The following is a 16,103-nucleotide window of genomic DNA, read 5'->3' as shown; positions in this document are numbered from 1 at the left end:
CCGGGCGGGCGGCGGTGGGAGGGGGACAAGGCGGGGGGGGGGTCTCCGGGGGAGGCTCCGCTCCTCACCCCCCCCCACACACCCCAACCTTCCCCCTCTCCCTCCGCAGGAACCGGAGAGCCCCGAAGCGTCCCAGTTTCGCCTGGCGGCCGGCCGCATCCCGGAGGTGCCCTTCGGCCTCAGCAGCAGCCCCGAGGTCCTGGCCCACTACGGCGTGGGGGGCAGCACCGTCACCATCTTCCGCAGGGTGCGTGGGCTTGGGGGGGGGCACGGGGGGGACCATCCGCGGCACCGCCGCTGCCCTGGGACCCGGGGAGGGACTGCTCCCCGAGCAAAAGGCTCTATCTACAAAATTAACGTGGTGGTTTAGGGGTTCCCCCGCCCGCCGGTTTTGGGGAGAGGAGCTCTAGGGCAAGTGTCTCAAAGCTGCCTGCAGTCACCGTCCTGAAGAAATGAAATCTCTGGGCAGGAGGGGTAAAGAAGAAGGTTAAAGCTGCTCATCTCACCTCAGAGCAAACAAACAAAAAAAGGCTTGTTATTGTCAGTCGCTTGTCCACCTAAAAAGCACATCTGTAGAGCTTCCTGCCCCGAAGAGGTCTTTTGCTTTTCCTGTGCAGAGTGCCCATCACGAAGACACGCAACACATATTACACCTGATAAGATTCTCCATTTTAAGACCTCCCGTAGATCTGGTTCAGCCCCTAGTGCTTTGCAAAGAGTGATGTCTGTGTCTCTGAGTGACCTGCCTGGAGCTCAGCGTTACTTGGATGGGGTTTCCTTGGCTTTTGGAAGGCTCCTAAGACACAGGAAAAGCATCTAGAGGCCATGTTACAATGGATCAACACAGCAGGCTTGATAGCAAATTTTGCCAAGTGTCACTTCAGGCAGAGCAAAGCTGTCTCCCTGGGTGCACAACTTTTCCATCGTGACTGAAACCAGACCCAGACTGGGTGTCTGCAGTTACAGATGCTCTGCCACCAACAGAAATCCCAAACACTCTTTTCTGTCTCCTGTGCTGTGGTTTGTAGAGTTAGTCCCTAAATACGCTTTGGGCATGGGGCCATTAAAAATGTTGCTTTGCAGATTCTTGGGGAAGGATGCTGTGCGAGATCAAGTCTTTGTTGACTCCAGCTGTAAGTGCTGGTGCCTCACTGAATTTGAAGCTATGTTTGGTGAAATTTATGGAGATGATATCAGATATTGTGTCACCAGAGCTCTAAGCACACAGGGTGGGTGGGCGGGATGGGGACACACTAAACTAAATGTGCCACCTTGGCCAAGTTCTAGATCCACATTGTATGAAAGTTGGACAGAGCCAGTTTGTTCCCCTTTCTTTCTCATCATTTCCTGCACCATGTTTACCACTGGAATTATCCAAATAATTCAAAGAGAATGATCTAAGAGTGAGCAATAGGTAGGCAGGTCTTTTTATTTAACCTTTTATTTGCTATGTGAAGATGTTGCAATTTGAAGCAACACCCGTCTTAGTTTTGGTTCTTAGTCATGGTGGCTTTCTTCCCAAAATGAAAAGATCCTTTGTTTTTGAGCTGTGGCAGATAGTGAGGATGACTGCATTGGGAGGGTGCTTGATAAAAGAAAGTGTCTGGATTGTTGGAATTTGGATTATATTGAATATTCTTTGTTCACAGTCCAGTTTTTGCAGCTGAACTCTTGTTTAATAGGGAAAAACAACCAAGATACTAACACACTAGTCAGGTTCAAATGTGGTTGACAATGCACTTGTCTAATTGTCAGTTTTTCTTAAATTAAGTTATTCAGATACATTATTTTTCCTTTTATTCTGTGCTGAATACTGTGTAGGAGTAAGAGGCCAGAGATAAAAAGGAAAAGAAAAAAGAACTGAGACAGGAACTTGGAATCAAATACCCATTTGAAGAATACAAAGATGCGTGACCAGGACAGCAGTGAATCAGAGGCATAAACTCATTTTTTCTTTGCTTTTGCAGAGTATGAAACATGTATAATGCTTAGACGTTTAAAAGATAATTACAGTAGTAGGAGGAGCTGCTGTCAACTGGTGAGACTTCTTTGCATGTAGCAGAGGGAAATTGTTCTATTCACTTGAGGAATCTGGCCTGATAGATCAAAAAAGAACATAATTAACAGATGCTAATAAGCTGATTATATGGAATGACGAAGACATTTTGATCAGAGCTTCAGCTATTAGATGCAGAATATTTTCCAGCCTTATTTTCTTGAAATCATAAATGTCAAGTTCAGATTTAGGATAGTAGTATCCCAAAATGGATATCAGGTGTTTCCAGAAGCCCATGAAAGTCAAGAAAAGACTTTCTGTGGAGTCCAGGGTGCTTTGGATTGGTTCCCAAGGCCTGTCTGATCTCACCCACCCAGGTGTTGTGCTGCCCTGATCCCATTTACTTGAGTAGAGTTGGCCTTTCATTTCATCCAGGAGCAAATCTGTGAGAGGATTCAGGCTGCACAGTCTGAAAAGCAGCAGTTTGAATTGCCACTGTGGCCCCTTACCAGATCAAAGACCTTGCCAATGACCACAGAACAGCAAAAAGGGCTTCAGATGTCTGCACACCACTGGAAAAACTAACACAAGCTTTTTCAGAGGTCGTTCAGATGCAGAGAATAAAATCTGGGGTGTGCGTGTGGACCTTTCCTCAGCCCCAAGAACCTCATTCAACATGGGTATCAAAGGCCTTCAAATCTCAAACTTTGATCCTATTGCGTGTCAGAGCCCAGCGTCCCCATGGCTCAACTCAGTCACGTCTTGCCGTGGTCCTGCTCAGCAGCTCTGCCCCTTTGGGTGGTTTAGCTATATAATTCAGTGATGGCCTTCTTTTTCTCTGTTTACCAGGTCAAGTAAACCTCAATAAAATCATATCGTTTGGACAAGGGGGTGGAGTGTGGGGAGATGTGTGGCAGGATGGATTTTCCTTTAAAGCTAAAATGTGCTGGGCTTGATTTTTTTTCTTTCTTTTTTTTTTTTTTTTTTTTTTTTTTTTTTTTTTTTTTTTTTTTTTTTTTTTTTTTTTTCTGCTGTACTGGAAAAAAAATAAACTCTTTTTATTGGAGAGATTTCCTGCTTGCACAATGTTTCCAGGAAATCCATACGGGCCTATGCCAATGTTTATTACTTGTAGAAGAAATAGAATAAGCAGATGAAGATTTAAGAAAGGGATGTAAAGCCAAAATCAATGTGAGGAGTTAGGCTATTTAATGATCTCTCCCCACAATGCCTAGAATAGTTGATCAGCTAATCCTCCCTGTCTCCAGTGCATCAGGAGCTGATACTGTAGGGATGTCTGGAGACCTCAGTGGTTTCTGTTATCCCATGAGTTTGCCTTGTCCTTAGGAGACTGAAGGGGTGTGGAAGATCCTTATCATGAAGTGCAGGCTGATCTCTGTAGGTCTAACAGTTCTGGACCTCCAGAAGTGGGAATTATGTGGTGGGGATGAGAGGAAGACAGTGTCCCAAGGGTGGGTGTCTCCATCAGTGACAACCATCAGCGCCTCTGGAGAAGGTGCTAAGAGGAGAGGACATCTGTGACGCTGAGTGTCTTTGCATGTCTTCAGGTAGACAATGACCGGAGGGATCTGGATTTGGACAGCAAAGATATTGATGCTGAGAAGCTGATTCGTTTCGTTCGGATGAATGAGCTCCGCCTGGTGACAGAGTACAACCCTGTGGTAATTACCAGCTCTCCTTAGCCCTCACCCTGATGCTTGGCCTCCTCCTCATGGATGTCCTCTGGCACAGAACTTTGCACACCCAGATGTGTGCAAGGGTTGTGGCGACGGTGTGGATGGGGTTGGGGAAGCCACACAACTCTTTGCTGCTACTCCATATAGGGAGTGGAAGCAGATGCTGTGCTGGGGCATGTGAGTGGGGTGGGGAGAGGAATGGCAGTTCCTTTACACTTCCAATAAATTTGGGGTGTTGATAATGTCCTGGTTTGAGGTGGAGGGTTCCACTTCTTACCACTCCTGCTGGCACCCCTTCTTACCACTCATGCTGCTTCCTTCCATGGGCACTTGCCATGTTGTGCTTGCAGATGCTGCTCAACCGTGATCCCCTCTCTTTGGCTGAGAAGCCTTGGGAAACATGGAAACTAGAGTGACCTACTCCAAGAAGGCAGGCTTTTCTTTATCACCGAGCTCAAAGGGCTTGACATAAGGCTGGCTATTTGAAGGCATATTCAAGAGCCAGTTGGAAACTTCCCAAGCAAAATTTTCCCCATCCCCTCCATTCAGAATTCATCAGTTCAACAACAACAATAATCAGACATAGGATGCTTCCATGTTGGCAATCATCATTAGCTCACCCACTTGACTAGTAGTCACTGTGCCTCAGTGACTCTCCCCTACAGAGGGTGACCAGGGATTTAGGCTCCCCTAAAATCTCAGCAGTTCACTGGGCTCATAGCTGCGGAGCCAATAGGTCTTAGAAGCTCAGATGGCCACAAGGCTGAGACTTTCTAATTACTGATGGGATCTTTTGCAGAATTCTGAATAGCTGCAGCAGTGCTGACCAGGTTCAATTTATTCAAACGAGAATGGCCCAACCTGTTTCAAAGCTATACCTTTTCAAACCAATACCAAGGATCAGCTAAGAGGGCTGCCACATTCCCCAGCTCAGGTGCAGCCTGCCAGCTGAGAGAGCATTTTGTTTTGGAAGTGCAGCATTTTGTTCCCAAAAATGAAATACTGTAGAAATTCTGTTTCGTTTATTTTCTTCCTCTTCTCTTCTCTTCTCTTCTCTTCTCTTCTCTTCTCTTCTCTTCTCTTCTCGCTTCGCTTCGCTTCGCTTCGCTTCGCTTCGCTTTTCTTCAAAGCAGATTTGTTTTTTTATCTTGATGAGGGATGTGAAAAAAACATTTCAAAATCATGGAATATTTCTAGGGACAGAAAAGCTATGTCCTGCCTCACTGTCCTTACAGCCCTTTGAGAACACCCAAGTCACATCAGTGGGGATGTTCTTGTTATCTTTATAGGTCCCAGGTCTTCTGAAGCCTTACAGCCTCCCCTGCATCTTTTGGCAATTCATTAGGTTGTGGCCCTTTATTCACGTGTTTCTGCTGATGCTTTGGGCTCTCTCTCCGTTGTATCCTGTTTGGCACCCAGGCTGTCTCCCTGTCCAAGAAGACCTGAGCTCTTCAGCTGGTCCCCTCCACCCTGACTGGCAGTTACACATGTTGTTCCAGTTTTTTTCCCTGACACTCTGGAGTCCTATCAAGGTGTTGCAATTAACAGTGCCTCCTGCAGTCCCTGGCCTGAAGCCTTCCCAGTTCCTCTAATATAGCTTGTTTTTTTGTAAATATTTATTCCCAGTGCATATGCTGTTTACATCTAAGAATGCTGCAGAGGCTGGGGTCACGCGGATCACATGGAGCACTGCCAAGAGTTTCTCTCCCCATCCTGGGGCCCTTACTGTTTCGCCCACATAATTCAGGAATTTTTAGGCAATGCTTACCCTGTGTGCTTTCCAGGAGGGTCAGATGTGACCCGGCCGTGTTGATGAGCTCCGCTGATGGCTCTTACACAAGGTTTCGTGGACAGGCACACCTTTGTGTGGAGCTGCCGGAGGAACTGTGGCTCCGGCCCTGCCTGCTCTCAGACCAGCCTTGTTGTGACCCTTGGTCCTGGCCGGCTTCACCCTCACCTTCGGCCCCATCCTCTCCCATGGGGTCTTCTAACGCTCCTCAGCCTTGCTTTGCATCCCTTCCACTCTCTCCTGCTGCATCTGAGCATCACCAGAGAAGAGAAGGGACACAAAATTTCTGAGAAACATTAGGCTAACAGCAGAGCCCCAGCTGCCAAAAACTAGATGCTTTTCAGTGCCTTTGCCAGCACGCACTCCCTGACCCCTTCTGTATTACTCCTGGAGCGTGTGGAAATTTTCTTCTCCCACTGGCGGGGAGCAGCCCAGTCTGCGCCTCCGTGGTTTTGGTGGCAGAGGGGAGGCAGCAGGTCTGGCCCGGCTGCTGTTTAGTTTGAGGGAGAGGCTGCAGGAAGCGGGCAGGAGGAGAAGTGAGATGACGGGTGAGTGCCTGGAGATGGTGCAGCAGCTTCTCGGGCAGTGCCAGCCCTGTCTCCTCACAGAGGGGCCAGTGTGTGCTGCCTGCTTGGACCTTGCTCAGGGGGATGAGGGACAGCCAGGTCTTCTCCCACTGCAGGACTGCAGAGGCAATTTTAACCCTCAGGACTCGGGAATGTTCAGGCCCTGGGGTTGCTGAAACTCACCCCCATCCTACACACAGCTTAATGCTAAAGAAAGGAAACAAGGGGAGACACCAACCCTAACACCACAAATCCTTCCCGCTTTCTTCCTCCTATTTCAGATGTGTGCTGAACCTCAGCAGTTCAGGGCACCCTTATGTTCAGTGTTTGCTGTCCTTCTCTCTCCATTTCCTTGCTCCTCTAGACTTCAGTTTGCTGTATCCAGGCAGCCCTCCTGCCTCATCACTGACTCGTTTGAGGCAGGTGATGAACCCTTGTGGTCTTCAGACTCTCATATTGGGAATAAGCAAAACCAGAAGTTTTGAAGCTTCCACAAAGAACCCAGATTGAATCACTCCTGCTTTAAAGAAAGCTGTCCTGCTTGTGAGGCTGATTTACAAAGAAATCTCATCTGAGACATCAGGATTGATGTCCGTCTGGCAGGGCATCCAATGAGGATTGAATGTTCTCAGTCTCCTTGTCTGTGTGTTTCTCTCTCTGTCTGTGCTGGCTGTGTTTTCGGCAGACAGCAGTAGGTGTGATGCAGAGTTCGCTCCAGCTTCACCTGCTCCTGATCACAGACAAGATGTCCCCAAAACACCCTGAGCGAATGCGCAAGTTTCGGGCGGCTGCAGAACTCTTCAAGGGGAAGGTAAGTCCAAACAGAGCGGAAGGGGAGCCATTAGCGAGAAAAAAGGGAGAACAGTGATTTCTGCCATGGATGGGGAGGACGTAATCTTCTCTGTGCTTTAAGGGGGCAAAGGCCGAGTGGTAGGAAAAGAGGATTAGCTGGACGTCTTAAGTGGAGCGGTTGGATCTGTTCACCTTTTGCCAGTTTGCCTCCTTGTGGGGAAGATATGCTCTGCATCCCTGGAAGTGTTCAAGACCAGGCTGGATGGGGCTTTGAGCAGCCAGGTCTAGTGGAAGGTGTCCCTGCCTGTGGCGGGCATGGGGGCTTGGAACTAGGTGATCTCTAAGGTTCCTTCCAACCTAAACCATTCTATGATTCTGTGATCCTGCTCCTCTGCTCCCTCAGTGGGACATCATGTACTTTCTTCCTTGCTTCTGGTTCAGTTTTGTTCCCTTGCTGTGGGAGAGGACAAACAGCTGCTGCACTTCAATCTGGTGATGGTTGCATTCCAGTGGTGTGAGAGGTGATTTTGTGTATACAGCTTGCAAGATGCCAAGGAGAATTATATAAGTGACCAGACAGCAATTAATGTCATGGTGCTTCTTTAACCCTTAGCCTTCTGGGTGAATCCTGGGGAAACAGCTATTTTAAAGAAGTTGCAAATGGGTTTGCTGGATTTTCCACACTAAGGTGATGGGATATATTGGGTCTTTCAGAGAAATTTTGCCTGGTTCCCACCTCTCTGTGGGCAGAGCTCCCCAGATAGTAAATCTTCCCATGGCTGATTCTCTGCCAGCAGCTGGATTACAGGGGAATTTGTGTCCAGGGAACAGAGGAAGGAACTGACAAGCAAAGGAGCACTGGGAACAACAGGAAAGCATTTGGGGCAAGGGAGAACAGCAGACAGGAGGAGGAAGAAGGTTACAGCAGCAGGGAGGGCTGAGTTCACAGGCAGTGGAAGAGGAATAAGAGTGGAGCAGGAAAGAGTTGGGGTTTGAGAACAAGAACATCTGCCTGCATCTGTTTGTGGTACTGAAGGGGTAGATTAAATATCAACTATATCCTGATCTTCAAATGGAGAGGCCACCTCAGAACCGTGCACCCTCAAAAGTCTTGAGACTTGTTTATAGCAGGACTACTTTGGATGTTGCTACCTGTCCCACCCATTGTCAAGACAACAGGCAGAATACATAGTGATGAATACATAGTGATAAAAGAAAACTCATTTACCTGAAAAATTCCAGCCATTTCATGTGAGCTGTGTGTTATAGTGACACCATTATCACTGTCCTCCATGGGTAGCAGAGTCAGATACAGGTCTCCCTCAAGCAGCTAAGTCTTCTGACACAGCACATTGCTGTTTAGCATCACTACCCTTTGCCGATCCAGCTGCAGCTAGTTTTGTTTTCATGCGACATGCTTAGATCTGAGACATTGTGCATAATTTTCCTAGAAATACTTCACAAAACATTGCATAAAATGTTGTGCTGAAGTCCAGATAATTTATGAATTGCCAGCAAGCCAAATCTAACTTTTTTTTCATTCATGCAGGCAAGTTTCCCACCGAATCAGTCTAGAGGTTTGCCAGAGTAAAATACAGAGGTTAAAGATGTGGGATTTAACTAATTTTTTTCCACTTTACTGAAGTGGTACTGCAGGACATGTGGACAGGTACTTCATGAAGGGACTTCATGAAGGGGTCTAATAAGTTGTTTCTCCCAAAGGAGTGGCACTCTGAGGAGTAAACTGTGATTTGGACTGCTCTGTTACCAAGCAGTAAGATAGAGCTAGGATCCCTCTATTTGGGTCTCAGATCTGGATACTAAGGAGTAAGCAGAGCGATATGCCCACTCAGGTTTTTTCTCCATTACTCTGTCATGTAGAAAGCCATGGATTAGTTTGGGTATCAGAAGTAGCCACTCCACAGTACCATGGAAATCTCTGCTGCCTCGTTTTCCTCAATGGAGTTATCTGTTGTCAGGACTACCAAGTCAACTTAGGTTTACTTCACAACAAATAAAGTAATGGGTAGATTTTGCCTTTTTTGCAGCTCGCAGATTGTCTGTGAGTAAATGCAAGCTTCTTGACTTGAATTTTATTCAGGATTACCAGTGAATAATTCATAACCTGTGGGCTGGTGATGAAAGGCTTGTTTGTACTGCGGGGTGAGTGCTGTCAGTGGTTTGAGTGAGGAATCATTGCCGTGCAGTGCAGAGGTGTTCAGGCTCCCTGTGAGCACGTACCACTGCAGCCAGCAGTGCTCCACAGTGACTGCAGAGCGCTGGAACAGGGTCGGGAGACTCAGTGTGTGTTGCATCTTCTCCACAATGCCAGTGGAGAACACGAACAGAGCCTCAAAGGGGTTCCCAAGCAGGAAAAGGGGTACCCATCCTTTCACACATCTCTGCTGCTCTCTGAGGGAAGAGGAGTCCTTGTCACTGCCATCACCAGGTGGAGGGAGAAGAGAAACTTGTTGCTTGAATTGATGAAGAGAGAAAGAGGAACCGCTGCTGCTGAGTGACTGACCCCAAAGAGTGAAGGAAATCATAGAATCATTTAGGTTGGAAAAGACCCTTAAGATCATCAAGTCCAACCGTTAATGGGTCACCAGGAGGTGATTCACCTGCCAGATCCTGGATTATGGCCCCTTCATCTCTGGTTTGTGATCTTTTCATTTTTCCCTGAGAGGAAGCTGAGGTTTTCAGCTGGGGGATCCCTGAGGCTGTATGGTGAGGACCATTATTTGAAAACAGCTTGAACTGCACCCTGAGCAGCAGTGAGTGTCTGAAGGCGGTCTAGATTCCTCTAGATTTTGTTCTGGAACCTGGGGCCTACAAAATGCTGGAGAGGAAAGTGCAAATGTTAGGTGATGCTAAGCCAGCAAGAGCTGACAAGAATAAGAAGAAATGTGTTACTTTTCTAGCTGACACTGAGAAAGAATTGTGGGTGGGTAACAGTGAACAGACAGAGCTCAGAGCACTGCAGCTGCAGGAATGAATCCACCAGCCTTCTTGGAAGGATCCCACTGCAATCAAATATGTACTTATTTGAGAAAGTACTGCCAAGAGTCCAGGCTTTCTACTGGAAAGGAAGTGTCAGTGTTCATGTTGCTGAGCCAAACTGGCATCAACATCTTCAGTTTTCTTTCCACAGTATCAGAGTATAACATGACAATTACAGCTGGTGGACCTCGAGTGTTTGCTCAGGTTTCAAGAAGGTGATGCTGGGAGTTACAAAAGCAGCTTTTGCTGCAACTGATATAACTGGTTTACAATGTCAGAATGATTTGGGTGGAGATGTTTGCAAAGTCCCTTTTAATTTATATGTAGGCCCATTTAGAAATAGGTTCTGAGAAACTACTGAGAGTCCTTCAGGAGTTCTTCCATGGAAATGAAAGGACAGAGCCTTTTCTCTTGCCGGCAGTCATTCATACACTTTTTATTTTTCTTGTCAGACATTGATGGCTCCAGAACTGAAAGAGATAATATTTAGAGTTGCCTCTTTTAGCCCTAAACAGGAGAACCCGTAAATGCGGGTTTTCTACATCACTTAGCAGATATCTACAATAAAATTGTTTTTGTAGCTTACTTTTTAAATAATTTCATGAGTTTTATAAACTCATGCTTTCCTTTTGCTTTGATGTATTGTGTAAGCTATGTAAGAAATTACTCAAACTTCAGAATTTGGTCTTTTTGCTTATACAGTCTCCTCAAAGAATGAAGGTTGCAGCTCCATGAAGTTCAAAGTCAAATGCTGGACATGATGCTTGATCATCCTTCCTGTTTGTCTTCCTTAGAGGAAAAACTGAGCAACATCAAGTTGGTTTCTACCATTGCAGTACTATTTTCAATTAACTTTAATTCCTTGGGCAATAACATCATTCCCTATCTTGTGTTTACTGGGAACTCGATGTTCTAAAAGCACTGGGCTAGGAATCGAGTGGTCAAGACATCAAGACAGCACCAGGGTACAAAATTTTCTGAAAGGGAGCTTGTTGCAGGTGACAGTGCACAGATGATATCACACTGTGTTCTGTGGTCTGGCGTGTATTGTGTGGAGGGGAGAATTTGTGTTGGGAGTTCCTCATCCATGCAGGAGAACCTTCACTGCCTCTAGCAGCAGACCTCTGAAGGCAAAATATTGTTACAAAATGAAACAATTTCATGGATATCATTTCAGAAAGAAATGAACAGCTATTGTACAGCATAGCGTAAATTAGAAAATGAAATTTCTGTTTTGGCTGGAACTACCTGGTTTCTAGCAGTGATGAGAGAGTTGGCGTTGTAAGTGGGATTTGTTTTGGTGAATTATAGCTTTGGTAAGTTGTCTGAGCTAAGGCTTTAGGCTCTTTTCAGCACTGGTAGAGAAGGACACATGTCCTTCCACCCCTTGTAAAATAAGTGGAATCAAGTGCCATTTATTGTACCATTTATTGTAGAGGTTGCCTAGATGACTGGCTGAGAAAAGACTTAAGGTCTGGATGGCAGAAGTTAGGCAAGGTGAATCTTGTCTCATGGTCAGTATAATTTTCCATGGCCACTGCATTCATTCTTTATGATTAGAGCTGGCTGGGAATCTCTGAACAAAATAAATTCCTCACGAGAAAATGCCAGTGCCTCCAGGTGGCATCTATTGTGGAAATATCCTCATTGAGAAATCTGCTTGATTTCCGGCTGCTGAGGAGACCAGGCTTCCAGTGCTTGTGGTCTCAGTACCAGTGCACCTTAGAGACTGCCTCACGGGTGTGACTTTGAAGCCACACAGGCCTTGGCAGGACCCCTGGAGCACATCCAGCATAGGATGTACGGCCTGTCCCTTTGCTGAAGGAGGATTTATCCCACATCACAGCACCCACCAGGAATGTGTCATTCTAAAATGCATGTGATAAGCATTAAGGTATCTTCTTTTGAGCGACAGTGGACAAATGCAATTGCCGTCTGTCCTGTGTTTTTGGAATATAAGAGGGGAAGGGAACTTTTGCTGTACTTTGGCACCCTGTAACTCCGTGACCCAAATGTGAGTCATTAGAGAGATCCAAGTCAGGAACTGTGTCCCTTCAACTGCCTAGCTGATGGGACAGTTGTGTCTGTGTGTTTTTGTTTTCTTCTGTAAGGAAAAAGGTGTTTGGAGTTCTAAACCCCAACCTTTTTATTCTTGTATTCTTACTCTATTATTTATATTCATGGATAAAATATGTATAACTTTTTAGTTTTTGGAATTTTAACAAATGCTGGAAGCTTGGTAAATTGAAGTCTGGTGACTAACATTTGTTTATATTACCATTTTAAAATGCTAGCCATCTTTTTTAAAGGTGGAGGAGATTTTGTATAGAAAGTGACAACACTTAACAACCTCGGTATTCTAAATGTGTTTGTTGTCTAGGGAATCTTTCACAGAGAAACCCAAAAGCTGGTGAATGAACTGGTGAAAATGTGATACTGTTTCCTGTACCAACCCTCTGAAAGTGCTTCCCTCCAAACTGGCCTCTGTTTCCAGTTTGCTAGTTGGAAGAAGAGCCCTAAAACTAGGTATTGCTGCTCCAGCTGAAAGTCTTTTCAATTGGGTCCTTAGAACTGGGACCCTTAGATTTGGGACTGTTCTCTAGCTTGGTGTTTTATCCTGCTCACTAGCATGTTGCCCCTGGGGCACAGTTGACTTTTGGAAGAGAAATTGCAAGTGGTAAATATCACATATCCAGTGAAAGTGTTGTTCCTGTTTCTGTATCGCAGTGATTATCTGCAATTAAACCTTAAACTAAGCTAACTATCCTTCCTTCCCATAGGATGTTGCCTATTTGTTTTTTTATAGAACATAAATTTAATATAGTAAAGAATTTGAGATTTACCAAGTTTATTTTTGGAGAAGAAAAAAGTTTTGAACTAACTGGAGTGTTCTTGATTGAAAAGAAAGAAAAACATGAGTCACAGCCTGGGAACTGGGCACATAATCTTCACATCGCATGACTTTTCTTTTTTTAAACTCCTCTTTTTTCTTGTGTAAGTTAAGTCATATCCATGTCCATAGGTACATCGAATATGCTAGGCCCAGTAGACTTCATAGGATAAAGAAAAGATAAAATCCAGTATGTTAGCTGGATGTTTGTTTCATTAACTTGGGTGTCACCTGCTGAAGGATTCTATTTAATCAAGTCACTGATTAAATTTTCAATTGCTGCATTTATTTTTTTTTATATAATTTATATGTGTATTTAGTATTAACAGATAATTTTAAAAAGATTTTTGAGATAGATGTATATTTTATTGATAATCTTTCAGATTCCAACATTTTCAATTTGTATGAATTCTAACTGCATCTGAAATCTGCTCTAAAAATAAAATCATGGAGTTGATCACCAATTCTGATAACTCCGTACTATTGAATTATCCCAGCAGAATCCTAATCCTTGGCTCCAAGACTATTTGGGAACCCAGAAAACTGTAGGTCATTCTCATCCTGATTTATTCATTGTTGGGCTTCTCTCCTCAGGTCTGAACAACTCTTCACTGGGCTGGACTGTTTGGACACCAGTGTCTCACTGACAACACCTATTTCCCAAATGATTGTATCTTCATTTCTATTCACTACAGCTCACTTAAATACATCCTTTGTGTTTGGTACTCTCATGTTCTTATCCTTGCAGGCTCCTGCTGCCCTATACTTTATTTCCACATTCTTGCAATTGGTAGGTTTTCTCTAAATCTTTATGAAAATATCACTGCTATTCTTCATATGATCACTGTTTGGGGATCTGCTTTCTCTCTCAATTTCTGTTTTGCTCACCTTTCCTCTCCTATTTCCATCACAGATTCTATTTATCCTGTTAGACAGCAATTTGAAGAGCAATGAACAAACAGTGTCATTTTTCAAACTGAAGAAGTCCCAACTGCCAGCTCTGGCTTTATTCCACTCACCAGACGAGGAGCAGGATGTGTTGACTCTAGATGAAGTCTCTGTTGAGCGTGTACAGGACTTCTGTAATCGCTTCTTACAAAGAATGCAGAAGGTAAAGGGGGACTCCTGTACAGTCTACAGGAAGTGGGGATCTTGAAGGGTGATGCTGTTTCTCACAAGGCTCTTGAAGAAGATGACTTTGGTTCCTTGAACTCCTCCTCCCCACCCCTGCCACCTTCTCTTTCATTTTCATTTGCACCTGAATATCAGAAAAGCATCAGATCTAGAGCAGAGCAGAGATGAATGTCTTTGCAGAGTCTCTTTCTTCATTGACCTCTGCCTTCTAGTCTACAGCAGGAAGACTTCACTGGCCTCTACAACTGCATGAAGGTCTTGGTGAAGCATCTATTTTATGGGAACAGCAGGGGAGACAGAGTGAAGGGTGCTTTTAGACACTGAGAATGGGGGTGTGGGATGGCAGCACATGAGAGGATCAGAGAGACAGTGGCATGGATAGGAAGGAAATCTATCAAGAAGGCCACAGAACAGAGTACACAGATAATGGCTCAGGACTCTACTGGAGGTCTCTGCTGGGAGAGAGACAATTTAATCTCCATGTTCATTCAGTGTTAAGAGTGCTCTCTCTGTGAAAGCTCATCTTGCTATAGCACAGAAGCATTGTGTGTCAGGACGCCATGTTGTGCAACTGCAATGGGATAGGCAGGGCAGTGGCATAGAGAGCAGAGGGAGGTATTTAAGTTGGGTTATTTCCTTTTATCACTGTGCTGAGAAACCGAGCAACTTCAAAACTGATTTCATACCTCTAATATGTTTTAGAAAGAAGACAAACCCAAGGAGAAGAATGAGGAGCTCTGAATCTTTCTCAGCCAACAGGATGACTGTGCCCAGAGTCATCTGTTTCTGATGTATGAAGAGTTCACTGAGCTCTGCAGCTCAGGAATTCCTGGAATAGTAGGATTAAGGGGCCAAGTCAGATTTCCATCTCCGTGCTATGTACATATATGCTGTCTGTCCTGTCTAGGAATCTCTTCTCCCTTCTCATTTGTTGGCTCCAGCTCTCTTTTCTCAGTACTCCAGGAGCTCTGGTATTGCACTACACTGTGTTGTTCCATGTCACCTTTGATGGAGCAAAGTGTGATGTAGCAAAATGGCAATATCAGAGATACAGCTTGTAGTTCTCAGAGATCTGTTTCCCTCATTCTTTTTGCTTTTGGTGCCATGCTGTGATCCACTGACACTCTCCTGACATTAGGAACAGATTGGTTGCTTGTCTTCACATGAACTTTCCCATTTATTTTACTAAATAAAGCAGAAAGTACATAGCCTGAATTTTTATGCAAATAAAGTGATTTCCCACTCCCCATGTCTTTCACGTAAGGACAAAGCCTGTGCATTTCTGAGGGAATAAGCTCAAAAATCTCCTTTCACTGAATTTAACCAGGCTTGCAATTGCCTAACCAGTCAGACTGGTTGTTAAGAATCATTCCTCATGGAACTGGACCCATCATCAACAGATATTTCCACCAGGATGAGAAACTTCTGTGAAGGTTTGCGATCAGAACGACACTGGGTACAGCAGATCTGAGCTGGTGCAGCAAAAATGAATGAGCCTAAGATGCAGATTGAGGCTAAGAGGAATGGGAACTGTGGCAGAAGAGCAGTAGAAGATTGCATTACAAGATAGGGGTTTTCTCCACAATTGCTTTAGAGGGAAAGGCTAATGTCTATGTATTGACCTCAGACATGCCTCGGAGGTCCTAGTGCTGGTGTACAGGGGTTGGGGACTTTGCAGGTGTGGTGTATGAGCCATCCCTGTCCTGCTGTACTAGATGCATGCAGTAGGCTTGCCTCATTCTTGGCTCAGCATCCTTTGGCATGAAGTATGGATGCTCCTGTCAAACAGTGACTGCATTGTCTCTCAGGGCTTGAGAGACTTGGCTTGGGACTGGGAGCCTAAGAGAAACCTCAGCCCTTTCTCAGAGATTAGCTCAAGGCAAAGTACTGGAAATAGAACGAAGTTGTTCTGGGGGATGAGGCAAACACAGCTTCCCACCACAGAGGGAGAAGTCAGGAGCTGGAAGGGATGCAAAGTAACTGCCAGCCACCATGACGAGGACTGCAGGAGGGAGGCCCTGAGTACAATAGAGAGGCAGGTGCCAGCCCTGTGTAAGCTCTTGCCTCTTAAATGTGGATCAAGCTGATGTCTTCCATCTCCCTAAGGCTCTGTCTCCCATGCAGCTGGACTTACCTCCTTTAGTGCTCTACCCTCCTAAAGTAAAACCAGTGCTGTAAGAATTGGTGTGTGGAATCAAAATTGTTGCAGATTTCCAAGGAAAATGGATATGACGGAAAC

At 45.2% G+C, this 16,103-nt stretch overlaps 1 protein-coding gene across 1 annotated transcript in view; it reads left to right on the top strand.

Moving 5' to 3' along the window:
- The window catches only part of ERP27 (endoplasmic reticulum protein 27), an 18,326-nt gene extending 3,247 nt beyond the window's left edge, over nucleotides 1-15,079 (top strand). Inside the window, exons 4-8 of the mRNA XM_014963294.1 lie at nucleotides 110-247; nucleotides 3,565-3,678; nucleotides 6,734-6,859; nucleotides 13,644-13,841; nucleotides 14,567-15,079. Of these exons, the coding sequence (XP_014818780.1) occupies nucleotides 110-247; nucleotides 3,565-3,678; nucleotides 6,734-6,859; nucleotides 13,644-13,841; nucleotides 14,567-14,605 (615 nt within the window). The 3' untranslated portion in view covers nucleotides 14,606-15,079. The remainder of the gene's footprint in view (nucleotides 1-109; nucleotides 248-3,564; nucleotides 3,679-6,733; nucleotides 6,860-13,643; nucleotides 13,842-14,566) is intronic.
- The last annotated feature ends 1,024 nt before the right edge of the window (nucleotides 15,080-16,103 follow it).

Source organism: Calidris pugnax, unplaced genomic scaffold, assembly GCF_001431845.1.
Source record: "Calidris pugnax isolate Ruff unplaced genomic scaffold, ASM143184v1 scaffold44, whole genome shotgun sequence".
In the NCBI taxonomy this organism is placed as follows: domain Eukaryota; kingdom Metazoa; phylum Chordata; class Aves; order Charadriiformes; family Scolopacidae; genus Calidris; species Calidris pugnax.
The sequence above is the reverse complement of the archived record's forward strand: the minus strand, read 5'-3'. Positions and strand labels throughout refer to the sequence as shown.